Source organism: Heteronotia binoei, chromosome 21, assembly GCF_032191835.1.
Source record: "Heteronotia binoei isolate CCM8104 ecotype False Entrance Well chromosome 21, APGP_CSIRO_Hbin_v1, whole genome shotgun sequence".
Taxonomy (NCBI): domain Eukaryota; kingdom Metazoa; phylum Chordata; class Lepidosauria; order Squamata; family Gekkonidae; genus Heteronotia; species Heteronotia binoei.
Genome location: NC_083243.1, coordinates 166,472,881 through 166,500,417, shown reverse-complemented (window position 1 = coordinate 166,500,417; position 27,537 = coordinate 166,472,881). Strand labels below are relative to the sequence as shown.

General features: G+C 43.5%; 1 protein-coding gene across 1 annotated transcript in view; it reads right to left on the bottom strand.

Annotated features, from left to right (window-relative positions):
- LOC132590219 (acyl-CoA (8-3)-desaturase-like) overlaps window positions 1–25,845 on the bottom strand; it is a 60,336-nt gene extending 34,491 nt beyond the window's left edge. Inside the window, exons 1-2 of the mRNA XM_060263184.1 lie at window positions 25,603–25,845; window positions 11,472–11,582 (exon numbers count right to left, since the gene is read on the bottom strand). Coding sequence (XP_060119167.1) covers window positions 11,472–11,582; window positions 25,603–25,845 — 354 coding nt within the window. The remainder of the gene's footprint in view (window positions 1–11,471; window positions 11,583–25,602) is intronic.
- Between the last annotated feature and the right edge of the window lie 1,692 nt (window positions 25,846–27,537).

The window sequence follows — 27,537 nt, the reverse complement described above, 5'->3', positions numbered from 1 at the left end:
CAGTTTAGAGGAAGCATTGACCGTGAGAGTTCTCCAATGGTTTGGAGAAGCCAAACCCTTCTCATGGAACAGTATTTCCACACTTCTTTGGAAATGCCTCCTTAGCCAATTTAAAACAGCAATTTATGTTTAGTCTGTAGAAGTCAGAAGCTTGCACATTATTTACAAAAATTTTATCCCGCTTTTCTGCCCTCGCAAAAGCCACCAAGTTAATAAAAAAAAAATTTTTTTAGAACCATTACAATCAACTCCCCCAGAACACACATCATTTAAGCAATTAAAAACAGTTAAAATATGTACAAGATGTAAAAACAGAAATTAAACACTGATTAGCAAGGCCATATTACTGAGGAAATCCAAAATGAAACAAAAAAAAAATCTTCACTTACTGGTGGAAGATGGCAAGAGAAGGAGCAAACAATTTTCCCTGGGAAGAAAGTTCCAGAGCTTTGGTAGGGTTCCCATCCTCCTGCTGGGGGCAGGTTTCCCCCCAATTTCAGGGCCTCCAACCCACTGGCACAGGATTGGCTGGTGAGGGAAGCCCCATCCCCAAAGAACTCTGTCAGCACCCAACATCCCTGGCATGATGATGTCACCCAGAATTGATGTAATCATGCCAGGCATGTCGCATGGGGACGCTGTAGCATTTTGGCAAAAAAAAAACTTTGTGGCACCGTAGGGTTTTTAACCAAAAATGCTAGACCGTCCCCATGCTACTTGCCCTGAGCAATTACATCACTTCTGGGTGATGTCATTGCATCATGCACGCAAAGTGTGCGCAAAGACACTCCCCCCACTGGCCCCCAGGTAAGACCTGGCAACCCTAAGCTTTGGTGACACAAATGAGAAGGCCCTCTGCCAGGTTCCCATCTGCCTAATCTCAAAAGGCAGGGGCAATCAAAGCAGGGCTTCCAAAGATGGCCATAGTGGTTGGGTAGTTTCATAAAGGAGCAAACAGTCCTTCAGGAATGTTGGTCCCAGACCATATAGGGCAGAGGTGTTAAACTCATTTGTTATGAGGGCCAGATCTGATATAAATGTCACTTTGTCAGGCTGGCCATGTGTGCCATGAAATGTAATATCGGGTACCAGAGATATTTTACCGCTAACCATGATCCAAACCTCTCCTCAGCATCTAACTAACTACTCTTTGCTTGATATGCTCAAGACGTTTTACACAGAACAGAGAGCTATTGCCTGACAATCAGGTTCCAACAACTGGACACTCTTGTGGCCTGTTAAAGACTAACTCATTTCAGAAGCTTCTGATGAGCTGGAGCAAGAAGTGCTGCATTTTGTTGCTGCAGGTGCAGCAGCCAAAGACAAGTGCTATGTTGAGCCAGGCCACGTGTGTACCTATTTAAGATTAGGAAGCAGAGATATAAACTTTATACAGGACACATACAAACACAATTATTATTATTTTTTAAAAAAACTTAAAACATGCTTAAAATGTTAGCACTCGTTGGTCTTAAAGGTGCTTTCTTTGTATTTCTCCTGTGAGATCCAGGGAACTGGGCAAAGGAAGCTCTGGTTCTTTCCTTAATTCCCCAGGGGACAGGTGAAAGAGGAGCCTCAGCCAGAAGAAGGGAATGAGATTTGGCTGAGTAGCTCTGCTGTACAATTGAAAGAGCCTGGAAAAACAAGCTCTGCCTTCCCCCCTTCCTCCAAAAGGGAGGAGCCTCAGCCATTGGAAAAAATAGAGGTTTTGCTCTGTAGCTCCTGTGTGATTGAGCAAGCCTTGCAAAGCAAGCTGTTATGCAGAAGGAAGCAAGAGAGAGGGAGAAGGAAGCAGATGACAGCCAGTTGCTCGGGGGCTTGAAAGGAACCCTCTGGGGGTCTGATTTCACCCCCCAGGCCGCATGTTTGATGCCCCTGTGTTATTCAATATGATATGTATGTGATGCACATAAGAGTTCCTAGAGGTCTCCTGTGCAGACTTCTGATGAGAAATGTAAAGGTCTGGAAAAGACCCAGAACTATTTGTTTTGGAGTAAAAGGGGGTCTATATTTCAAGTTTTCTAATGAAATAAATGGAAAATTTTGAAGAGCACTGAACGAAAACTCAAATGCAATATTTCCCCTTTGGGGATGAATGAAATGCTTTTTATGGCATGGTTTTACTCAAATGAAATCTAAAGTATGAAAATTTTATGTAAAACATTTTACAGCATTAGATGATAATTTCTTTTTATTGTTTTAATGTGAGTAATTTGGTCCACAGATAATTTGCTAAAAAGCTGCTTTGAGTGCTGAAAAGTAGATAGGCAGCTAATAAAAATTTTATTCTATTTTAATTAACTTTTTTATTTTTACAAAAATTCCATCAAACAACTAACTTCACCAAGCTGTTAATCACACAGTGCTGAACTAATATGATACAGTTCCTGTATAACAAATTAAATCATTTTTGCATATAGATAATTATTAGGCAAGATTTCTTGTTACATCAGATATGTTACCACAGGAAACTAAGGTTTGGTAACTCATTTCTCATATTGCAATGGGGATATATTTGATGAAGAAAATGCTATTTTACTTAAAATAAAATAATTCCAATATTTTGAATCCAGTTCTGAGGTGCAGGACTTTGGTTGTCAAGCCATTTATCAACTATTAACATCTTGGCTACTAAAGCAGGGTCGAAATAATTTCTATCTTCAAAACTTCATTTTTTGTGATTTTCCCCTACAATTCTAACAAAATTGCCTCAGGCCAAAATGGAATACTGAATTGTAACATTGTGTTGATCCTAGATATTACTTGGAACCAAAATTTTTGCACTTGTGGACAAGATCACCAGCCAGTTTGGTGTAGTGGTTTAGTGTGCGCAGGGCCAACTCGCCCACTAGGCAAACTAGGTGCCTGCCTAGGGCGTGGGGAGGGAGGGGGTAAAGAATTGGGCTCCCCCATGACAAACACCTAGTTTGCCTGCCTGCCTCTCTCCCCCACCTCACCGCCGTAGCATCTTTCCTTCCCTTCCTTTCTCCCCCCCCCCATCTCCACCATGGCACCTTCCTTTCCCTTCCCTCCCTTTCTGCCTGCCCCCCCAATCACCTAGGCTTGGCCCTACCAGCTTCAACGCAGTCAGCATCTTATCCCCGCACCTCCTGCCTACTTGCAAGTAGCCCTGCACCTGCAGCCTACTCATGAGTAGCCCTGCACCTACTCGCGAATATGCAGCAGGCATGGGGCTACTCATGAGTAGGCAGCAGATGTGGGCTACTCATGAATAGGCGGCAGACGTGGTGACTCAGGGTAGAGCTGTGCTGCCTAGGGTGCCAGAAGGGGTAGGACCAGCCCTGAGTGTGCAGACTCTTAACTGGGAGAACCGGATTTCATTCCCTACTCCTCCACTTACAGCTGCTAGAATGGTCTTGGGTTAGCCATCGCTATCACAGGAGTTGTCCCTGAAAAGGCAGCTGCTGTGAGAACCCTCTCAGCTCCACCCACCTCACAGAATGTCTGTTGTGGGAGGGAGAAGATATAGGAACCACTCTGAGTTTCTGATTCAGAGAGAAGGGCGGGGTATAAATCTGCAGCCTTTTTCGTCTATGTTGCTAATTGCCTGCATTGTTTTGGATAATACTGTGAATTTGAAGTTTTAATTCTATGCAAAGTGGTTGGAGATAGATACTGTCTAATTAAAAGCTTCATAGCTGAATGCATTATTATATATTGAATATATAATTTAAAGTGTTATATATGTGATCTGAATTGTGTTCAATATATGGAGCCTGGAAGACTGAGCCTAGGGACTCAGGAACAATGGGCAGTAGGAACCAAATCCCTGCTGCCCTGCTCCAATCACGGCCCCCCTGCTGGTTTGAATGGTCCAATAGGACGCTAGCGTGAGAACCTGGAATGTATATATAGTTGGCCTTGTTGGCCTAGTCTTAGTCTTATAGTACAGCCCTATACTATGCTGTATCTAATAAAGAGCTGATTACCACTACCACCTCGCCTCTTCATTGCATGGAACCCACTATATTATAGTGGCAACGAGGATGGGATCCTGGTGAGCGAGCCCAGCAACTGGCATCACACCGCAGCTGCTGCATCCTCATCTAGCTCTGCAGCCTGCACTGCCATCGTTGACAAAATGGCTGCTATGCCAGGAATGATCCCAGAGTTTGAGTGATGGAAGACCTGGCCCAAGTGTCTGGAAAACTATATAGATTATCATGAGGTCATGGAGCCCAAGAAGAAGTCGCTGCTGCTCAGCTCTTGTGGCATGAACATCTAGGAGCTGGCGCAGGGCCTCATGGCGTCCGTCATGCTCAAGGCAGCAGCCTTTGATGACATTATCTCAGCCCTCACAACCCACTTTGCACTGCAGCCAACGGTCCTAGCACGCTACTTAGATTTCTCAGAGCACCTCCAGCGACCCAATGAGTCTATGGAAGACTATGTCACTGCCCTACACTGGCTTTTGCTCTGCTGCGATTTTCCCCAGTTCTATGCGGCTCTGAAGGACCGATTCATCTTCAGCCTGTGGGGCAAGAAGCTGCAGCGGAAGCTGCTTGGTAAAGATGACACTATCCTTGTCAAAGCCATCAAGGAGGCGACCGCATATGAGAAATCACAAAAAGAGTGAGTGACGATCTCTGCACATCAAGCTGCATCTTCATCTTCTGATTTGGAGGACTTAAGGGGAGACGACGCTCTCAAGCTCCAGCACGTGGTTTTAAAGCAACAGCCACCACGTGCGACTGAGACTACGCCTGCCTAGGAGTGCACCAGCTGTGGGGAGCCTTATGAGCGCTGCTCTTGCAAGTTCTGGAACTCCTTCTGCTACCAGTGTGAAAAGAAGGGACATCTGGCATGTGTCTGCCACTCCAAATCAGCTTGCCCAACCCCAGAGACAGCAACCCGGTGCAAGAATGGCGAAAGCCATGAGGTCGCCCTTATGGATGGTATCAATGTCCTCACCGCATCTGTCAGACAGGTATGCAAAATTATCATGCCATCCCCAGATAAACTTAAAACAGTGGTGTTCACTGAGGGTACTCCATGTAAAATGGAGATTGACTTGGGGGCTACTCATACCATTACCTCAGCTCAGACACTTAAGAAACTGTGCCCGAAGGGGGGACCCCGGCTGCAACCATCCCCCGTCATCGTCCGCGACGTCCAGAAATGGGCAATAGGCATTCTAGGGGCTAGGGTTGTCAATGTAAAATATGGAAAATTCTCAGGAACCCTTTCCTTGTTGGTGACTGAAGGGAACTTTAGCAGTCTGTTAGGCTGGCTTTGGTTTTCTCCTCTGGGGATCTGGGTGGAGGGAATCCATCACACTCCCAAGAGTATGGATTTCCAGAGCATTTGCGGGGAGTTCCCATCCATTTTTGATGGGACTGTAGGGACCTATACAAGACTCCCCCCCATGACATTGCAGATCAACCCCAACGTGCAGCCCATATGGCTGAAGGCCCAGTGGGTACCCTTTGCTTTGAAAATTGAGGAGGAACTAGTCCACCTCGTGGCGCAAGGGGTCTTGGTGCTGGTTGCCAATGCTCGATGGGAGACCCCTATCGTCACCCCAGTAAAACCCAACAGTAGTGTCTGCATCTGCGCAGATTACAAACACAGTATCAAAAAGGCACTGCAGGACCGCGCCTACCCAGTCCTTGAGGTCAGTCATGTCCTGGTTTCGCTGGCAGGTGCCAAAATTTTTGGAAAGCTGGATCTGGCCCAACAATACCAGCAGCTCCCAGTGGACGCCACCATGGTTGAGGCCCAAACCATTGTGACATATCAAGGCACTTTCTGGGTAAAGCGCCTTCAGTTCGGGGTCAGCATAGCCCCAGGAATCTTTCAGAACTTAATGGACTCTTTTAAAAGCCATTCTTTGATGATGTGCTGATCACCACAGCCACAGAAGAAGAATTTGCCTTTCGCCTTCTGCTCCAGCAATTCGATGAGGTGGGCCTTATCGTAAAGAGGGAGAAATGTATGCTGGGGGGCCCCATGATAGATTTTCTGGGCTACATGGTGGATGCGAGTGGAATCCACCCGGCGAAGGGCAAAATAAAGGCTATTTGTGACGTCTCAGCCACCACCAAGGCCGAGTTACAAGGTTTCCTCAGCCTCCTAAATTTTTATCACACCTTCCCCCCCCCCCCACAAGGCAGCAGTAGCAGAGCACCTGCATAGGCTCCTGGACAAACGGGCTCTGTGGGTTTGGGGTCGCCCACAAGCTGCCGCCTTCCAAGCAGCGAAGGACATTCTTACATCAAATAGCTTGCTGGTGCACTTTGATGAGCGGCTGCCCATCATCTTGGCCTAACATCCTAACAGTTCATAAGGGATGCTTGTTGTGGGGGAGTAGGGTGGTAGAACCCTCAGCTTTGCAGCTGAGGGTCCTCAAAGCACTGCATGAAACCCATCTGGGGATCGTGCGAATGAAGGCACTCTCGTGCAGCTATGTTTGGTCGCCCAGGATTGATGATGCGATTGAATCCTGGGTCGCCAGATGCCAGCCCTGCCAGGAGGCCTGACTGGCACCTCCCTGCGCACCAACTCAGCATTGGAAGTCCACACACAAGCCCTGGTCCCGCCTTCATCGGGACTTTGTGGGGCCTTTCCAGGGACAGACTTTCTTCCTGATCGTGGACTCCCACTCAGAATGGTTGGAGTTGCTTCCAGTGACTTCCACTTCCTCCCGGGCTGCCATCAGTGGCCTCCTCCGGGTCTTTGCCACACATGGCCTACCAGATACTCTGGTCTCCGACAATGGGATGGCATTCACCTCGGGTGAATTCCAGGACTTCTGCACCCAGAACCTTATTAGGCATATCAGGTCAGCCCCCTTCCACTTGGCCAGCAATGGTCAAGCCGAAAGGATGGTGCACACGACTAAGGAATTACTCCATCACATCATCCAAGGGGACTAGAAGGCCCACCTTGCAGAGTTCTTACTTGCTCAGCATGTGATCCCCTCCACCGCCACCGGCTACAGTCCGGCAGAGCTCTTAATGGGCCAGTGGCTGTCCATCTTACTGGACCATTTACATCTGGACCGGGCCTTGGACCTCCAGGAGGTACCTGAGATAGTCAGGGTGCCCCATGGGTTAGATACAGGGGGCTTGGTCATGGCTAAGAACTGTTTTTGGGGGACCAGCATGGATTCCGGCAAGGGTCACCTGAGTTCTGGGGTCTGTAATGTATGAAGTGACTATAGAGGGTGGATTCACCTTAAGGTGGCACATAGACCAGTTGTGGTCATGTGAGGCCCCTGAGGAAGAGGTTGAGGACTACAATCCTGAAGACCAGCCTGCTGCTCCGACTCCTTCCCCATCTGATGCAGCACCCACCCTCCGGGCAGAGCCAGTGACCACTACCAGCCTGGAACTGTCAGCCGGAAGCCCCATATCGCCAGCCCCTCCGCTCGCCGCCACTGAAACCGCGACTGCTCCTCCGCCCATTCCAGAGCAGTCCACATGGGAGCATTGCAAGCCATCCTATCTAGGCTTGCGAACTTGAGGAGAAGGGATGTTATATATGTGATCTGAATTGTGTTCAATATATGGAGTTCTTGCCTGGCTCATTGGAGCCTGGAAGACTGAGCCTGGAGACTTGGGAACAATGTGCAGTAGGATCCAAATCTCTGCTGCCCTGCTCCAATCATGGGCCCTCTGCTGGTTTGAATGGTCCAATAGGACGCTAGTGCAGGAACCTGTAATGTATATATAGTTAGCCCTGTTGGCCCAGTCTTAGACTTATAGTACAGCCCTATACTATGCTGTATCTAATAAAGAGCTGATTATCACTACCACCTCACCTCTTCATTGCATGGAACCCACTATATTATAAAAAGCTTCAAAGCAAATATATTGGAGTGCAAATTAGGAGATGACAGTATTTTTTCTCAGTTTTCTGCTAAAAGTGTGGTTCGAAAATCTGCCTGCCATTGTTTTTGATACAATATTAATGCTTCTTCTGACAGCTCATTAAGGATTTTTGTTCCCTTTTTTCATTTAATAGTGCAGTCATTTGCAGCATGACTGCAATACCCTCACTAGAATATTATAATATTTTAATATTATACCATACCTGCCAGAGATGGGAAAAGGCAGATCTGGTAGTGGCTGCTACCTTGGCCTCCGTAGTCAGTGAGGACTCCAAGAGCACTCCCAAGATCTTGACCTTTGGGGCTGGTTTCAATGGCACCCCATCAAAAGCCAGCAAAGGAATCCCCCTTCCCGGACCACCATGGCTTAGATACAGAATCTCTGTCTTTGTTGGATTCAACATTTATTGTAGCTCAAGGGTATTATTACTGGTAAAGCTCTAAACAAAAATAAATATTTGGGTATTATGAAAGATTTAGTGATATTTATTTGGTCTGCCCAGGTGACCATTTACACATTCCATTTGGTCAATGTATTCTTAAAGTCTGATTGTAGTCTCTGGGAATTGACTGTAAATAAATCTTGTAATTTTGGACAGATACCCAAGTATCTCCAAGGTTTGTTTGCAGTTCCATATTTATTATCTACTTTGATTTTTCCCAGTAAATCTTTCTCAGTGCTTACTGGGTAAATGATTTAGATTTACTAAATTAAGTCCTGAAATTTCCCCAAACTGTTGGAGAGTACTGTGAGTTTCTAAGAAATTCTAAAGGTTTTGTTATGTATAAAATTAATTCATCAGCATACAGAGATGCCTTATGCATAGTTGACCCAAACTTGTAAGCCCTGGATGTTTTTATTAGTTCTTATATACTCAGCTAGGGGCTCCATTGCTAAAATGAATAGAAGAGCGGAGAGGGGGCATACTTGTCTCTTTCCCATTTCAGACAAACCACCTTTGATATTGCCTTATTTGTTTTAATCCTTGCTGTTGGGTTGAAGTAACATGTTCCGACCACCCTTTTAAAATTTTCCCCAAATCCCATGAGAGATAGTATTGTATTTAAATATGAAATGTCTATAAATGAAATGTATGGAAAATGTATGGAAAAAACGATTCAAATGTATGGAAAAAAAGAAACCCAAACTGCACCAAGGGGATGGTGCGCAACAGCCGTCTGACCGCATCAAAGTGCATGGGAAACAGGCGACTCACGCAGGAGCGTCTGATTGGGATGCACCTGAAGCTGCTAGTCTGGACCCAGCCACACAGTCACATTTCCTTTTATTTACTACAAAATCTGTTTATTCTATTTTCAACATCTTCCCCCCCCCCTACCTTTCCAATAGCATACTTTGGATTAAGGTAGCAGAGGGTGCAATAGTTTGTGAAGAAGAAGAAGAAGATGAAGATATTGGATTTCTATCTCGCCCTCCACTCCGAAGAGTCTCAGAGCGGCTCACAATCTCCTTTACCTTCCTCGCCCACAACAGACACCCTGTGAGATGGGTGGGGCTGGAGAGGGCTCTCACAGCAGCTGCCCTTTCAAGGACAACCTCTGCCAGAGCTATGGCTGACCCAAGGCCATGCTAGCAGGTGCAAGTGGAGGAGTGGGGAATCAAACCCGGTTCTCCCAGATAAGAGTCCGCACACTTAACCATTACACCAAACTGGCTCTCCCTCTTTGCGGTTCCCTCTTTGTAAGGAGTAGTCACAGTTTTGTAGAAAAATAGGGGATTTATTCTTTTAAATGTCATAAATATGCCAGTTTCATATGCCAAATTTAAAATTTTATAGTGTATGCTTTTAAAACAAAAAAAATAATATAACAGTAAGAGCTCTGCTGGATCAGACCAGTGGTCCATCTAATCCACCATCCTCTCTCTCACAGTAGCCAACCAGTTTCTCTGGCGGGCCAACAAAAGGGCATAGAGGTCAAGGCCTTCCTGATGCTTTCTCCTGGCTCTGGAATTTATAGGCTTAATGCCTCTGAACATGCAGGTTCCCCTCCATCACCATGGCTAGTAACTACTGATACACTTATCCTCCATGAAGCTATCTAATCCCCCCTTAAAGCTGTTTATTCCTGTGGCGATCACGACATCCTCTGACAGTGAATTCCACATTGTAATCACTCTCTGTGTAAAGAAATACTTCTTTTTGTCCTATTGCCCATCCGCTTCATTGGATGCCTTTGAGTTCTAGTAGTTTGGGAGAGCGAGAATTTTTTTTAGTTTGTCAATTCTCTCCACCCCGTGTATAATTTTATAAACCATGCCCCCCCCCCTTAGTTGTCTCTTTTGTAAACTGAAAAGCCAAGTTTTCTAAATTGAAAAACTGAATAGGTTTTAATAAAATAGGTATTGCATATATTTCATTTTGCCCAAGATGTCTGATTTCCAGGGTGGGGGGGCAGGAATTCCACGATGAACATTTCTGGACATTTTACACCTCTCTTTCTGACCTATGATTGCAACACTGTATTTTTAGATGTTCCCATACCGTTTATACAGCTTATGTAGGAAATGGCAGTTGGTATTTGAAGAAAAATTCTCATATGAATTAAATTCACACATTAGATTTTCCAGCAAAAGGCAATGCTACACTCATTTTATTTTTCTAAGGGACCAGCAGGCATCTGTCACATAGAACAATATATGACTAAGTTGTTAGTGTTGATGAAAATGTTTTTATTTTAGGTCATAAGGCCACTGTGTAGTATCTTAGTTTCTATATTAGTTTCTATCTTAGTTTCTATCTTAGTTTCTATCTTAGTTTCTATATTAGGACTTGATAAGGCTACCAACCTCAAGATGGGGCTTGGACTTCTGGAATTTCAACTGATTTCCAGATTACAGAGATCAGTTCCCCAGAAGAAATGACAATGCCAAAGGACTGACTATATGGTATACCACATAATCTAGGAGGAATGGAAGTCCTCAAGTAGCTATAGAAGGTGGTGACTTTAGGGCTTCCACTTTTCCTGTGGTACGTCATACAAACTGGGATAAAATTATTGATAGTTGCCTTGCTAAAGGCCAGATTGAGATAGGGATGGGACTGCTGTTAGCTGGATTCCATCAGAGTAGATTTGTCTCCTTGAAAAAAAATCTGAAATGGATTTTGAGAATTTTTTTAGATTGAGTGAAACATAACTGGATAGCAGCCACTTATACCAGTTCAAGTATTTAGCACCGAAGGATCAGCATATAGAGCACACTCACAGTGTAGACTATATGTGATATAATATAGTAGGAGGAAAAGGTGTTATATGAGGTAGGACTTCGTAGGATGGGGAAGACCTGACATTTGACCTGGATGTGACATCAATGTGTGACATCAAAGGGCAAGATATTACACCGCTGCTGACCTCTGTCCCCAAACTCTGCCCTCTCTGGACACCACTCCCAAACCTCAAGAATTTCCCTAGCTAGAGCTGGAAACACTGTGGATAGCAGATGACACTTTTAGAAATTCTAGAACACTCTCCTGACAACAGAACATAAATCACTGTACAGCATTGTTATGAATCACAAAATGAAAGTCTCTGGTCTTTCTCCCCTCTCTACTACCAAACTATACATCATTTCTGCCTTCGAACTTTGGGAAAAACTCACATTTTTGTTGGGTTCAGAGTCAGGTTGATCTGGTGCCAGCTCCCCAATCAGCAATGGCTTCAAGTACTTGTTCACTTGATTTTTATCAAGGTGGAATGCCATGAATGCATCCTAGGAAGGGGGCAAAGACACAAAATAAAACAGAGCGATGTGCAAATCTATTCAGAGGACAAGGATGAAATGTTGCTTCAGGCAGGTAGACCTTTCAACTTGCCTATAACAAGACATAAAAGCTTTTTTATAGTCATCTCCTTTACAGAATTAAAGAACCACCAGTTGTGCAATCAATCTACAAAGTGGATAAACACCAGAGATGGGGCCTCTGTTATGGCACTAGGATCCTTCCTCAAAAAGCCTTGCTAGATACTAAATATGTACTCTTTTAGGCATCATAAGACAATGCTTTCATTCTCCTGAGCCTTAATATGATCTATACTCTACAATGCAATAGTTTACGATGAATATTTTTCTTTTATTTACTTTATATCATTTATAATCTGCCTTTCTCACTTGGACTCAAGGCTGATTACGCAGAGGGAAGCAATGTAGTCAACAGACATTCAGTAAACAATGCAAGAGGATGAGAGTTGAAGAATCAACCAGAATTATAAAAACAAAACTAAAGCAAAACATGTATTAACACAACACATTAAATGATACAAAATTCCATAGTGGGGTCCTAGATTCAGCAAGCTATACGCAGTAACATAGACCACAGTTTCTAATAATTTCCCCAAGTAACTTTGTAAATAATTTAGTACAGTGCATCTCTATTGCCTGTTTAGAAAAGCCCCCTATGATTATTCTTTGCCTTGGTAAATGCGTAGATGGTTTTTAGTTGTGTTTTACGGTTATTGTTTTAACAGATTTGTGTTTAGGTTTGCACACTAACAACACAACCCTAAGAAACTTTCCTGGAGATATGCCACATTGAGTAGACTTGAGCAGGATTCTGAACAGACCTGGTTAGGATAGTAATGTTAACCTACTTAAGCCTGCTTTCATTTTATTCTAGTTGATTTATGTGCTGGTTTTTTTTATTGTTGTAAGTCAAATATCATAAGCCTCTTAGAACATTTTTATGGGACTTCCGGGCTTCGTTGCCTTAAGCTCAGTGGGGGTCCACGGAGCTCGTCTCTAGTGACCCCCCTGAACCAGGTGGTTGGAGAGCTGCCGCAGTTGTGGCATCTCCAGGGAGACCCTGGAGGGGTCTCCTGTTAGCATGGGGCTTTGCAGGGAGCCAGGGAAATAGCGGCGGCTGTTCCCTGTCCTTGTGTGCTCCAGTGCTCCGCCGTCATGGTTACCATTACAGCAGAAAGAGGTGAACACTCGGCTGCTTGCTTTCTTCTTCTAACAAGCTTCTGATGCATCACTTTTCTACCTTAGGCACTGAAATTCTACTTCGCAAGTAAGTTTGCTCTTCAATACCACCAGCTAATGGGTCGTTTTACATAACAACAAATGGGACAGTTCAAAGGAAGGGAAAGAGGTGGATTTCCCCCCACTTTTCCGCGAGTGTGGCTTCAAAAAGACAAAGAACAACTTTGAGCATTTGCAACAATCTTAATTAGACTGAATATAGATACTTAAATTGACCCGCTTTATGACTGAATAAGTGACAAGGAGACCATTACCCATTTATAATTTGGTCTGAACAAAAATGAGATATATTTTGGAGAGATTTGTTTTTGTTGCCTGAGTGGAACTGAAATGACAACAATCAAAACACACGGCTGGAGGAGATTTGAAAGGATAGACTAACTGGGTTTCTGAGTTACTTTTCAGCTTTGATTACTAGACTGAGTTACTCTGTGGAGAAAAATGGCATTGCAAAGCAAACTGTTCCAAAAAAAAAAGATATAATGGATACCATAATTTCTCTAAAGCAGGACCTTGGTTCATTAACAGAGTTGATAAAAAAGCAAATGGGAGCTCTTATTCTAAAAGGCAGCGAAACCTTAAATCTACATGAGCAGAGTGTTAAAGAGATCTCGGTGGAGTCTGTGGAGTTGAGGCAAATGGGGAAGGAGCCGAAGAAAATTAAAATGGAGCCAGATTGCGTAGTTATTAAGAAGGATCAGAAATCAAGACTGACTAAAGTTTTTCTGAGGAGGAGTGATCACATAGGAGCCTTATTATCTTTACCGAGATGGGTGAACGCACTAAGAAGAGAGGAGGCACATTTTAATAAAAAAATCAAGACGTGGAAAACTTTTAAGAAGAGATTTTGAATTGTTTTTCTTTCTGTAGGTAATTGGTTAATATAGAACTCTTAACAAGAACTGACATGCGATTTCAAAAGGACAAGTGAGACACTCGGGATATGGATGCTTCTCTTCTGTCTGTTATTTTCTACATTTTTTTATATTAAGAAGTTAAATAGAATTATGTATTAAAGAATGGGATACGGAGGCAATAGATGCTTTTTTGGTTCTTTTTTTTAAAGTTAAAAATAAATAAGTGTGGGAGTTGTGGCTGTTATGGTATATTAGATTTGTGCCTCTCAGAGTAATATGGATATAGGAGTTATAGTCTCCAAAAGTTTTTAAAAGAAATTTTACATAAATAAACAATTAACTTGGGTCAATTTTTAATAAGGCAGACAACACAACTATTTTGTAATCTTGTAGATCTGCTCTTAATATGATGGACTGGAGAAACTGTTTATATTGAGACAGATAAGCTATTATGTTTTTTGTTCTATACTTTATCTCTCTATTTTTTATGTTATTTTAAATTTGCTTTCCTTCTTCCGTTTGAAATAAGTAAGAAGGTTAAAGAAACGACCATTGGGTACTTACCGTGAGGGGTCCTTCTCCTCTGAGGTTAGGAGGCCACCTTGTGGGTGATTCCCAACCTATCAGTAGAGACGCAGGGCTAATTTTCAACTTCCTGCTTCTGTTGGGAGTCGCCCACATTTCAGTTCGGCAATTCCTGAAGCAGTAGAAACCTATTCTCTAACTAGAAACATAACTGTCAATAAAGAACATAAGTTGAACACAATAGAACAGTAAAGATACAGTAAGAACATGGAAACAGGAAGTTTTAGTGATATTTCACAGATCATAATTATTCTGTGGTTTTTTTGCATGTTCTGAAAGTTGTAAAAGTTCTGTTAGCTTTGATAGTGCTGAAGAATGTCGATGGCGGCATAAGGGGAAGGGTCAAGGTGGCCTCCTATCCTCAGAGGAGAAGGACCCCTCATGGTAAGTACCCAATGGTCGTTCCCCCTCTGAGATGGAGGCCACCTTGTGGGACATCTTTAAGCATTGTCCCTAAATTTTGGGAGGAACCTTGCCATCGGCACCCCCCAGAATGTGCTGAAGTACTTTTCTCCCAAAAGCAGCATCAGCCGAGTCGTAAGCATTAATCTTATAATGTCTTATGAATGTAGACAAAGATGACCACATAGCAGCTTTACATATTTGTTCTACTGAGGCTCTGTTACAAAAAGCTGCGTTTGTAGCTGCGCTCCTTACTGAATGCGCCGTCAAACCTTGAGGAGGGATCATCTCTTGAACTTTATACGCCTCTGATATGCACAAGCACAAGTTTTTGCTGATTTTTCTTGCCTACATGAGGAGGAACAATGTTTATGAATAGTGACTCTGTTTTCCGGCAGCCTCTAGTCCTATCAAGATAACATCGCAATGCCCGGTTGACATCCAATTTGTGCCATATCTTTTCCTTGGGATGCGAAGGGTGTGGACAAAAAGACGGAAGATGTAGTTCCTGTGCCCTATGAAAACTAGAGTCCACCTTTGGTCTAAAGGTGGGGTCCGTCCTAAGGACCACTTATGAAATATACACAAATCCTTGTGTACCGACAGTGCTCCCAGTTCGGAAACTCTTCTGGCTGAGGTTATGGCAACCAAAAAGATAACCTTCATCCTAAGGAAAGACAATGGTATCTCCTTTATAGGTTCAAAAGGAGACCTTGTTAAGAGCTGTAAGCACTGTGAGCAACTAGGAAATCTGTGAGCCTGAGGTGGAAGCGACAGTGTAGTTCCTCTTAAAAATTTAGAGGCATGTGGATGCCTAGATAAAGAATTCTCCTCTCCTTTTGACAACACTGAAGACAAAGCTGCTACCTGACGATGTAGAGTGGCTGCCTTGAGGCCCGATGCCAATCCGTCCTGCAAAAATTGAAGAATCTCTTTCATTTCTGGTTTCAACGGATTGACCTGTTTTCTCCTGCACCAGCGGACAAATGCTTTCCAAGTTACGTTGTAAATACGTACTGTGGATGGCCTCCTGGAAGCTAGTATCGTCTGTGTCACATGCTCCGAATACCCCATCTTTAACAACTTTGACCTCTCACTTTCCATGCGGTCAGTTGCAACCAATCTGGACGGGGATGAAAGATTGGCCCCTGATGTAGCATGTCCACAGACACTGGTAGAGTTAGAGCTCTTTCAGATCTGCGAACCAGGGTCGTCTGGGCAGGTATGGAGCTATCAGTATTACCTCTGCTTGCAACAGCCTGATTCTTCTTATCACTCTTGGTAAGAGAGGAATCAGTGGGAAGGCAAACACCGACCACGGTGCTGTCAATGCATCCGTTCCCTCCGCCTTCGCGTGAAAAAATCGTGTGAAAAAACATTGCAGCTTGTTGTTGAGATGAGATGCAAAAAGGTCTACATCTGGCCGGCCAAACTGGTCTCCTATTAGTTGGAAAACATCCCTGCTCAGTGCCCACTCTCCTTGACGAATCTGTTGGGGCCTGAGCCAGTCTGCTTGTACATTGGAAATGCCCTTCACATGCTCAGCTTTGATGGATGTGATATGAACTTGCACCCATGTCAGTAGAAGTGAAGCTTCCTTGAGAAGCAGGGTAGATCTGGAGCCCCCTTGCCTGTTGACATATGCCTTTGCAGAAACATTGTCCATCCTTACCAAGACATGGCGTTTGTTGATCCTGGAGGCAAAATGTATCAGTGCCAGCCTGATAGCTCTTAATTCCAGCACACTGATTGGAAGCTTGGATTCCATCTGGCTCCAGATGCCCTGGACTGGAATGCTCTGACACGTGGCTCCCCAGCCCGATAGACTGGCATCTGTATATATTTGTATCCACTCGCTTATCCAAAATTGTTTTCCCGGAATCAAGTTGGTGATCCTTGTCCACCAATGAAGGTTGAATTTCAGGGACCTTTATGGAACAATCTATCTTCTTCGATATATGATACTGAAAGGGATGCAAAAAGTTTTGAAGTGGTCTGGCATGGAACCTTCCCCACTGAATCACAACTATTGTAGAGATCATCAGACCCTGCAGTGTAGCTAGCACCATCAATGACAAAGTCTTGCTCCTAATTATTGAAGAGGCCGCCTCTCTTATCTTTTGAGCCTTCTGAAGGTATAGACGATTTTGACTCGTGTCTATAATGACCCCCCAGGTGTTCGAGGTGGGAGGAAGGTTCCAGGGAACTCTTTTGAGTGTTCACCAAAAAACCATGGCTCTGAAGTGTGTTGATGGTTTGATTGGTGTCCACCCAAGCTCTCTCCTGAGAAGGTGCTCTTATTAGGATGCCGTCCAAGTAAGGGTGGATGTGTATCCCCTGTTCTCTCAGAAGATAGTCCAAAGGTAAGTGCTCTGAATTGGAGGTGCTGATTGAGATAACAAAACCGAAGGAATTTCCTGTGACCAACAAAAATCGGTATGTGGAGGTACGCCTCTGTTAGGTTTATTGAGGTGAGTAGCTCTTGAGGCTGCAAGGCCTTTGTTATTGACTGAAGTGTTTCCATTCTGAACTTCTTTGGGAGGATAAAGGTATTTAAAAATTTTAGATCTAATACTGCTCTCCAATCTCCTGACCTCTTTGGAACTGTGAAAAATATAGAATAGACTCCCTTCCTCTGCTCCTCTGAGGGGACTAGTTCTATTGCATTTATTTCCAAAAGATGCTGAATGGCTTGAATCGTACATTCTTTTTTGATTGGATTTGTGTGACTTGGTGAATGCACAAAGTGGTTGAGTGGGATCCGTAGGAATTCCAACTTGTAGCTGTCGGTGACTATCTCCTTGCACCAGATGTCTGTTGTTGTGTCCTGCCACTGATCTTGGAAGTGAAGGAGACGTGTGCCTACCAGAATTGATTGGAAGTCATGCTTTGTTTGGTTTGTTGTCCCTGTCTCTCTTTTCTAATTGTTTGTTTCCAAATCTGTTGAATCTGATGGAATTGTTGTGTCGAATGGCTTCTTGGCAGAGTTCCAGGAAGATTTTCGGTTTTCTGGACGAAAACGTGGTAGTGTGTGTTGTGCACGAAAGGAAGGCTGGTATCCTTGTCTGCTGTCCTATTGACGTAAAAATTTTGGAATTGCCTTCTTTTTGTCTTTGGTATCCACCAAGATTTTGTCCAGATCATGACCGAAAAGTTGACCTCCATGAAATGGATAAGACATTACAATATTCTTCAAATGAGAATCAGCTGACCAGGCTCTCAGCCAAATAGAACGCCTAGTTGCTGTTGTTGATGCTATGGCCCTTGATGCAAAAACCATAGTGTCCAGCGTGGAGTCTGCTAAAAAAAAACCCGCTTTCAGTATTTTGTTGGCTCCCTCCACGGTACGATGGTCCTCCTCTGGTACCTTTGATATCAGCTTCTTCATCCAGATGATAGCCGCTCTCGCTATCATGGAGCCGATTGCCGATGCCTTGAGAGCCATGGCAGAAGCCTCACGTGTCTTCCTTATCGCGAATTCTGCTTTCTTGTCAATGTGGTCCTTTAGGTTGCCCTGACTGTCTTCTGAGACCAAGCCATATCTCTGCAGCGCTGCTACAGGAGCATCAACCAGGGGAATCTGCAAGAAGTTATTGGTAAATGAATAAAGCTGATACAGTTTCTTTAAAAAACCTAGGTATTGCTTATTGGCAAATGGTTATCTCCATTCCGCCCATAATTGTCTTTCAAAATATTTAGGAAAGGGAAAGGCTTTTGTATAAGATGCCTTTTTGGGGAAAAAATCTATGTCTCCTTGTGTTTAACTTTTTTGCTTTCCTCCTCCTCATCCTCCACATCTGGATCATCATGGAGATCTAGTGCTGTACTAATGCATAAATATTGATAACCTTCTGATTTAAAGAATCTCTGTGCAGGTTCTGGTACATCAATAGGTAGATCTTCCTCATCGGTGAGGAACTCCCCCTCTTCCTTATCACTAAACTTATCAGATTGAGCATCACTTTCTGAGAGGTCTTGATCTTGTTCCCCACTTGAGAGGTGTTTGCTTCTGAGCTGCCATTTGCCCTTTCCCTTAGGCCTTCTTGGTGGGGATTGCAAGGAAGAGGAAGATGAATGCGATCTAAGCCTCTTTTTGCTGTGTTTTTTTACAAAACTGCTGCATCTCCTCTCTCATCTGATCTCTCAATACTGAGAAAAAATTTTGAGGCAAAAACATAGGCACCATATCCTCCTGGACATTACCTTGAGCAGCCACCGGGGGTCTACTCTTGAGGAGGGTGTAAGAGGGGAGCTATGGCCGACCATGCATTGGGCCCCTGTACTCACTGTTTTTTCCCTTCTTAAAAAGCCCGGTTCGCATGTCTCACCCTCTCCAGCGCTCAGGGGACGATCCTGCCTGTGTGCGCTCTGCATACCACTGTGGGCCTGGATGTCATCAGTGAAGCGGCCTGTTTTGGCGCGCTTTTTTGTCTGGCCCTGAAATGGCGGTTTTGTTGGGGAGGTCCGTGCAAGTGTCTCCTGGGTCTTGCCGGCTCCACTGGCATCCTTGGCACTTAGGGGCTCGCAGTCTCCTGCTGACAGGAACCCGTCATCTTCTGAGTGCCTCATGTGGTGAAGCCCTCGCCTTTCTTCGGCCCCGGTAAGAAACTGACTCGGGGCAATAAAATGGCAGTCAGGACGCCTTCAGGCTATCTATCACAGCCCAGTAGTGAGGTAGGCCCAAAAGTGATAGAAATAAGAAGAAAACAGACTAAGAGTTGTTAGCAATGAATAATGAAGTAGTAGTAATTAATAGAGGTTTAGAATATGTAAAAGTAGATATGGGTGGCTGAATCCTAAGTTCGATGCTCTCCCTACAGAGGCAGGAAAAGAACTGAAATGTGGGAGACTCCCAACGGAAGCAGGAAGTTGAAAATTAGTCCTGCCTCCCTACTGATAGGTTGGGAATCACCCACAAGGTAGCCTCCGCCTCAGAGGAAGAATGTTATTTGCTTTTTTATGCATATCAAAATGATGACAACACTAAAGTAACTAGTTAGCTTGAACTTTTAATATGGTTAAATTTAGCCAGTTAGTTCTGTGTTGTGACCTCTCTGACTTTTTACATCTATATGTGCTGAAGAATAATATATAGACTTGTATCTTAAGCAACAGATTAGTAATAAGTGTATAATGAAAAATGAAGACTGTAGAATGTAATGGTTGTCTATTAATTATTTAATTTGGCTAGACTCATATATATTTTACTTATTTTATGTATTTCCTATGTACTCTACAATCTAGGATTTTATATTATTTATATTGCTATTTTACAGCTAAATCTGTTTTATGCCAATAAAGGCTTGCTGTTGTTGTTGATATAATGGTTGTATAAGGGGGAAATTTTAATACTTGCAGATAGAAAGAATTGGGTATTTTGTTTTGAGGTAGAAATGTAACTTATATATTTGCTGCTTTCTTTGTTTGTGGTTCCCCATTCTGTATCCCCCCTCCCTCTTATTGTTGTTTCTGTACTTATGCATATGCTTTCTCTTTTTATTTCTAAAACCAATAAAAATTGAAAAAAGAACATTTTTATGAAAAATGTGGAGTATATGTTTTTGTATAAATAAATTTTTCAAGTGGGCTGCATGCTGTCATATAAAGTAACATAATTTTTGTTACTTCCATTCTCAGTAACTTTTGCTTCTATCTGCTATCCTTTTTTCTGGGTCTTCTTGCTCTTGCCTCCCAAAGTCTCAAATTCAGACTGTACACTTTTCAGGTCAGGACCTCAGCACACAGTAGGACTTGAATTGAATACAAAGGAGATAATGGAGAAGCATGTTAGGAGGTGCCTCCTCACTCTCCCAAAAAGATATGATTCAAGACCATTCACTTATATGAGCAACTACGGCACATACTCTTGCTTCAGCCTTCACCAGCTCACCCGCTGCTTTTCTTTTGCCCCACTTTCTTTAACTTTCGCTGAAGCCAAATCTGACCATTTTCTCCCTCTGAACTCTTAAATTTGCTCCAAACATTGGCCTTTTAAATTTTCTTCAGTCTGGCAGTTAGTTATTTCCAGAAAGCCATATACTCTACCTGAAAGTAGCACATTCTTGGAAGGCCATTGCACATGTTACATGGAAGGCATTTATGTGAAAAAAAATGTCATGCAATCAATATGCAGGTGACTTAGAAGCCCTTCTAGTGTCTCATGACACTTCCAGTGTGACTAATTTGTTTCTGACCACTTTGGAAGAGACAATAATTTGTCATCAGGTGGTAAACATTTTTTTTTTTTACAAATGTTATATTGATGGTATTTTTATTGTCTTTGCAAGTGGTGGTAATCTGGAAGCCTTTTCCCTCTTGATGAACTCAGTTCATAATATTCATATTAGTAGAACAGTTCTTCCATTTTTTGAATATAGAAGTATATAGAAACAATACGAATGAATTCTCTGTAAAGACATCTGTAAAACCCACAGATAAAAATTCACTATTGCATTTCAAATCATAATTTATATTATAATTCGGGGTGTGCATTTAGATTTATCTCAGCCAAAAAATAAATTTCAGCTTCCAAAACATATCCAGGTTTTCTTGGGAAAACCCCTAAGAAAATCCCAGATTTATTCATGAATTTGGGGTAGATCTGAAAACAGCAATCTGTTCCCACATCTCAGTTGTTTGTTGGGCAGGCTTATGCAGTCCCTTTAACTTTAAAGGGACTGCAGAAGCCAGCCCAAGAGCAGCTGGGTTGGTGGGAAGTTGAAAGCTCCCTGCTAGTGCAGTTCTGTACTGCCTTTTCCTGCCACCCAGTTTAATCTGGGTGGCAAGAGAGGGCAGCCCAGCTGGGATCACTGTGGCTGAGAGGAACCCATTATTCCCCACAGGCACAGCTCTGCATGCCTTCTTCTGCTGCCAGGTTTAAACCGGATGACAGGAGAGAACACCCAAGCTGGAATTGCTGAGCCTGCAGGACCCCAATAAATCCATGCAGGTGCAGCTCTGCATTGCCTTCTTCTGCCACCTTCAGAGATATAAACGCCTTTGGAGCTCACTCTCAGATCTCAGTCGAGTTGAGCTGAGCTCCCAGAGTGAGCTCTAAAGGCCTATAAAGGCTCATCAACTAACTACAGAAGTGTTCTACAATACCTCAAGGATGGGACTTTTCTCATTTTTGTGATACAGAACTATAAAATTCAGTAGCCATAAATCACAGTGGTTGCTTGTTTCATGATAGATGTGGCATTTTTCAATCTATGGTGTGGCTTCTGCATTTTTGGCATTCAAAATGCACATGTGGCTAAGCCAGTCAAGTCAAGTCAAGTTAGCCTTTATTGGCATAAAGGCTAAGCCAGTCAATAACCTAAGTATAAGTCTCCTGTTCTGCACAAAAAGGTTATTTAAATATTCCTTGGTTGAATTCCTTTTTGTGTCTAAGGGCACCACAGCTTCCCATATTTCTCCCTCCAGTTCCTTAATATTTATTGGGAGACTGCATATGCCACCACTCTTTAGACCTTCTCAAGACATTCAAAGAATAAAAACATATGCAATGAAACTATAATAAAATGCTGATTGTGAAACAAGCTATAAATGACCCTACTGCTTTGTATGTCCCAAAAGTTTAATGACAGCAGATGAAGGCAACAGTATTAAGGTAATTTATGATGATGTAGTATGGCCTTATGCAGAGTTACTCCAGTCTAACCATAACCCCATTGACTTCCTTGGATTTAAACTGAAGCATGATACAGACTAGTATGGAGTACTGGCATGAAAGCTTCTGAGATCTGATGAGCTTGGGCTAGCTTGAGCAATCAAGGTCAGGGCACCATATACCATACCTCTCTACCACAAATATATATCTTCCTGTGCACATAGAGAACAAACAACCAAGGAGATACTGGGAGAAGCATAAATTAGTTCTTTTTCTAACATGCACTGGAATATAGGAAAGTCAGTTCATAATTGCTACTGAAGCTCGTTGCTGAAAATTTTTCAGCAATTAATAATACTGATTTATAAAATATCCCAAAAGCTAGGCACTGCATACAAAACTATTAAAAGAGCAAGCCCTGTCCATAAGCTTCTTTGTGTGTGTGTGTGTAGTGCCATCAAGTCACAGCTAATTTATGGCAACTCTGTAAGGGTTTCAAGGTAAATGATTAAGCAGAGGTGGTTTGCCACTGTCTTCCTTTGCCAAGTCTTCGTTGGGTGTCTCCCATCCAACTACTGATACTACTTAGCTTCCCAAATCTGACAAGATAAGGCTATACAATGTCATTCCAAGTTCCAGTTCACAGGCTCACACACTTTAAAAAACACTCATAAGAAAAGAGTGATTCTGACATAAATGAGTCCTTGGGACAGGCCACATGTGTCATAATATGTAATGATAGGTGGCAGAGATACAACCTTTATAATAGACACATATAACAGAAAAAGGAAGTGAAGGAAGGAGATGCAGAGATTAGAAGCTTGTGAGAAGAGACACATTTTAAAATACTGTTTAAACCAGGGGTGTCAAACATGCTTCAAGTCTGCTCGCTTCTCCCGCTCTTTTTTTTTGCATCACAGCTTGTTTTGCCAAACTTACTCAATCACATAGGAGCTGCAGAGCAAGACCTCTATTTTCTCCATTGGCTGAGGCTCCTACCTTGGGGAGGAAGGGGGGAGAGCAATCCAGGGTTGCTATCTCAATCACACAACAGAGTTACTGAGCCAAGCCTCTTTTCCTTCTATTGTCTGAGTCTCCTCCCCCCTCGTCTTCCCCTTTGCCTCAGTTACACAAGATATAAAACACCTTTAAGACCAACAAAGTTTTGTTCAAGAGATGAACTTTTTGCCTTGCTACAGAGAGAAAGAATGTGTGTTTTGTTGTCTTGTTATGCCAGGGCATTCCTGGGTACAACTGGGTTTGCCTCCCCCTTTTCACTGTATTCATGCCTTCATAATCCAGTCTTTCTCAGTAGGAAAGCAATGCGAACTCTTTAGATGAGGAATAACAACAAGCCACTGGGTATGTGTCCAGACCATGTTCACCCAGCACATTTCCTTTGTAGAGTGCTAATATTTAAAGCATGTTTGTGTCCATTATAAAATTTGTATCTCTGCCACCTATCATTACATATTATGACACATGTGGCCCGTCCCAACAAGGTCTCATTTAATGTCAGATCCAGCCCTCATAACGAATGAGTTCAACACCCTTGGTTTAAACTGTTGAAAGGAGGAAGAGGTACAGGTGAGTTCTAGAGCAAAAGTTGATTATCACAGTAATATTGCCAGGACATGTAGCAGCAACCCCACAAATTCATCTTCTGTTGACAGCTCCTACTAAAGGGTTTGATCCACCCACTCAAAGTAACGGGACAAAGGAGAGAGCTACAGGCACACCTCTACTTACTTAGTCTAAAATCACATCCTTGTGCACAATCCAAATTTTGACCCTCTTTCTGTACTAATGTGGTATATTCTGATTTGCTCCCCTCCTATTCCAAATGTTATCCTTGCAAAGTTCAGGACATCCTTATGTTGTATTTCTACAGGTTAACTTTAGATATTACGTGATCAACATCATTCTACAAATATGTCATCAAAATAATCTACACATTGACAAGTACTGGGAGAAAAAAAAAATCTATATTCAGACATCAGCTCCGCCAGGAAAACAATATATGAATAGCTTGCTCACCAGTAAGAATATGGTTATTTCCAAGTGAAAGTTTTACCCTGGTTTGGCATCCAAACTGGAGAAGAATCTTTTTTGAATATTTATAGTACAACATCCCCTAATCAACTGCTTTCTAAGTTTGCTCTGCTGCAATCTTTGCCATAATTTTTAATATGATTTTTTTGAAAAAAATGTAGTGAAAGCATGTTTGCAGACTGTGTGGATGGGAAGGTGCACATTTTTTTTTAAGGTTAAGCATCTTCTTCCTTGCTTCAAGGGAGAACTTTCTAAAAACCAGTAATTGTTAGATTCCTATATTGTTATAATGAACTACTGACATAATTTACTAGCTCCTCTGAATTCCCGGCTTTTATTAAAAAAGAAAAAAGTAAGTCTGTAGGTTTTTGTTTTGATAACAATGTTATACTTTCTCAACAAAAAAGGGCTTGAGAATTATTTTTTAAAAATAAAATTGAAAGCTGGGAATTCAGAGGTGCTATTAAGTGTTGGCAATAGATCAATACAAAGATCTAGTGATTAGTGTATTTTTTAAAAAGCAAAGCAGCCCTCCGGTGGCACAGACGAAACAGGTATTGGGGGGCGGGGGGGGGGGGAGATGAGGCAAGAAAAGTGTGTGTAATTGCTGCCAACGAGAATGCTTGCGAAATTCATGGTAGCAAGGAACCCTATATGAGAATCAATAATGTGTGAAAGTTTAGTGTGTGAGGGACAACAATCAAGAGAGGACATGGAAGGAGTGGGAAATTACTGAATTTTAGTTGGTGTGGAACTCTGCATAATATCGGGAGCATGTGGTATCCTGCCAACGTCAGAACATCCTAGTATAACAAGCTGACAGCGGGAGCGTTGACTTTGGAAAGCTTAATTACCCTGAAACTTTGGTTAGTCTCCACTGGACTGAAATCTAACGGTTCACGTACTATAAGCTAACTGGCGGCTCCTTGAAGAGGAAGAGCAGAGATCGAAAGACTACGGAGCGTGGTTCCAAGATCCCGCTTGCTTCACCCCACAGCGGGCTAGAAGCCGCCCCTGGCGTCCAGTGGGCCCGTGCAAAGAGAGGCGAAAGCCCCCCTCCCCCAAGGAGCCAGGAGGGCCCCGGCACTCCCCTCATCGCTCCCCGGCAGAGAGGAACTGGCAGGGAAGAGCAGCCGGTAACCCATGCAGATTCCATCGGTGCTTGCGGTGCAGGGACCCCGGCTGGCTCTCTGCTCTGAGGCGGGGCTGTTGCAACCCCATCAACCCCACACACCCTTCTCACCGTGGCGTCCTGCCCGGCGTAATGCCTCATCACCCGGGCGCCTCCCGGGTGCCGCTTGTAGAAGCCGCTGACATCGTAGACCTTCCTATCGATCACCAGCCAGTGCTCCTCGTAAGGCGGGATCCGACCCGTGCGCAGCGCGACCTCTTCCCAAGTGAAGAAGCGGCGGGTGTAGTTCCCGCCGCCCGCAGCCTCCTCCTTCTGCTTTACGCTCGTCTCGCTACTCAGCTGCGGAGGAGCCATCCCTGTCAGCAGATCCCCCCCCCCCCCTGCTCGTTACAATTCCTCGATCACGCTCGTGCTGGCATAAAAACGCCGACTGAAGAAGGCCTTTATTGCCTCTCTACAGATAAGGCGACGAAACGTTCTCTGAGGCGATTCTTCTCCTGAGAGCCTCCTATTCGGCGCCCGATTGGCTGCCCTTCGAATAGTGCTTTCGGAAGAACCGACGATTGACTGCCTCGTGTCCCCCCGAGGCCGCGCGCCCGAGGCAAGCCTCGACTTTCGACACAATCACAGATCTCTTCTTTTATGTTCTCTCGCGGTTTCAGGCCCGGTTGATGCAATGATGGTCTTTCCCCCTTTACTATTGAATTAGCCGCATGGGTGCAAGTTGTCTACATGTTGCTTCTGGTCCTGGGGACAATAAGTCCTTCCTCAAACGCCAGAATAACCCCAGAAAGGGCTCTGGCCCCCCTCTCTGCCTCTACTGACATAAACCTGGAGTACTGGCAGAACTCTGGTCATTGCTTAGCAACAGCCAGTGAGGGCATCAATTTCTTAAACCTATGTGTGCTCCTTTTATCAATGCATTTTTAAAAAAGATTTCAGATTTTTTTCTGTAAACTATTGGCACTTTTTAAGATTCTTAAAAGATCCATCTTTGCCCTTTGCCAGTTTCCAGATTTAACTTTCCTCAGTTTCAGCCAACTTGGCTATTAGTATGCAGATGATTATGATGATGGTAAGATTTGCCAGCAACCTGTGGCAGTGAGTTCCAATTATGAATATGAGAAGTATTTTTTACTTCAGTTCTGGAGCTAGTGCCTATTATATTGACTGGGTGCCCTTAAATTCTAGTATATTCATTCATGCCATCCCTTACATCATTCTTCTCCATTTTATCCTCACAACAACCCTAAAAGGTAGGTTAGGCTGAGAGTATGACTGGTGCAAGATCTCCCAGAGAGTTTCTATGGCATGAGTAGGAATTTGAACCTGGGTTTTCAAGATACTAGTTTAACACTCTGAACCACTACACCACATTGTGGAACATGGGGCAGGCGGCGGGGGGGGGGGGGGTCTTTTTTCCATTACTGCATAATATTATGCATCTCATCTTGCTTTGCAGAAGTAATTTTTTTGTCTATATTGGAAAGCCCAGTTCTCAAACATCATAAGCCCAATGGCAAAAATTAACAACAGTGATATCCTGCAAGAGCCAGTTTGGTGTAGTGGTTAAGTGTGCGGACTCTTATCTGGGAGAACCGGGTTTGATTCCCCACTCCTCCACTTGCACCTGCTAGCATGGCCTTGGGTCAGCCATAGCTCTGGCAGAGGTTGTCCTTGAAAGGGCAGCTGCTGTGAGAGCCCTCTCCAGCCCCACCCACCTCACAGGGTGTCTGTTGTGGGGGAGGAAGGTAAAGGAGATTGTGAGCCGCTCTGAGACTCTTCGGAGTGGAGGGCGGGATATAAATCCAATATCTTCATCTTCTTCTTCTTCTTCAAACTGCTGAGTTGTACTGTGTTATGTCATCTTGATCCATCTTCCCCCCTCCCCACACCTTTCTGAGGCTAGAGATTTTTTTTTTTTAACAAGAGCTGGCATAGATGTTAATCTATGGGGGTACATACTAATTTACTGTACCCTGCCATTTCCTGCAGTCATACAGGTTTTGCAGGTTTTTGAAGCACAGCAAAGTCTTGGGAACTTTG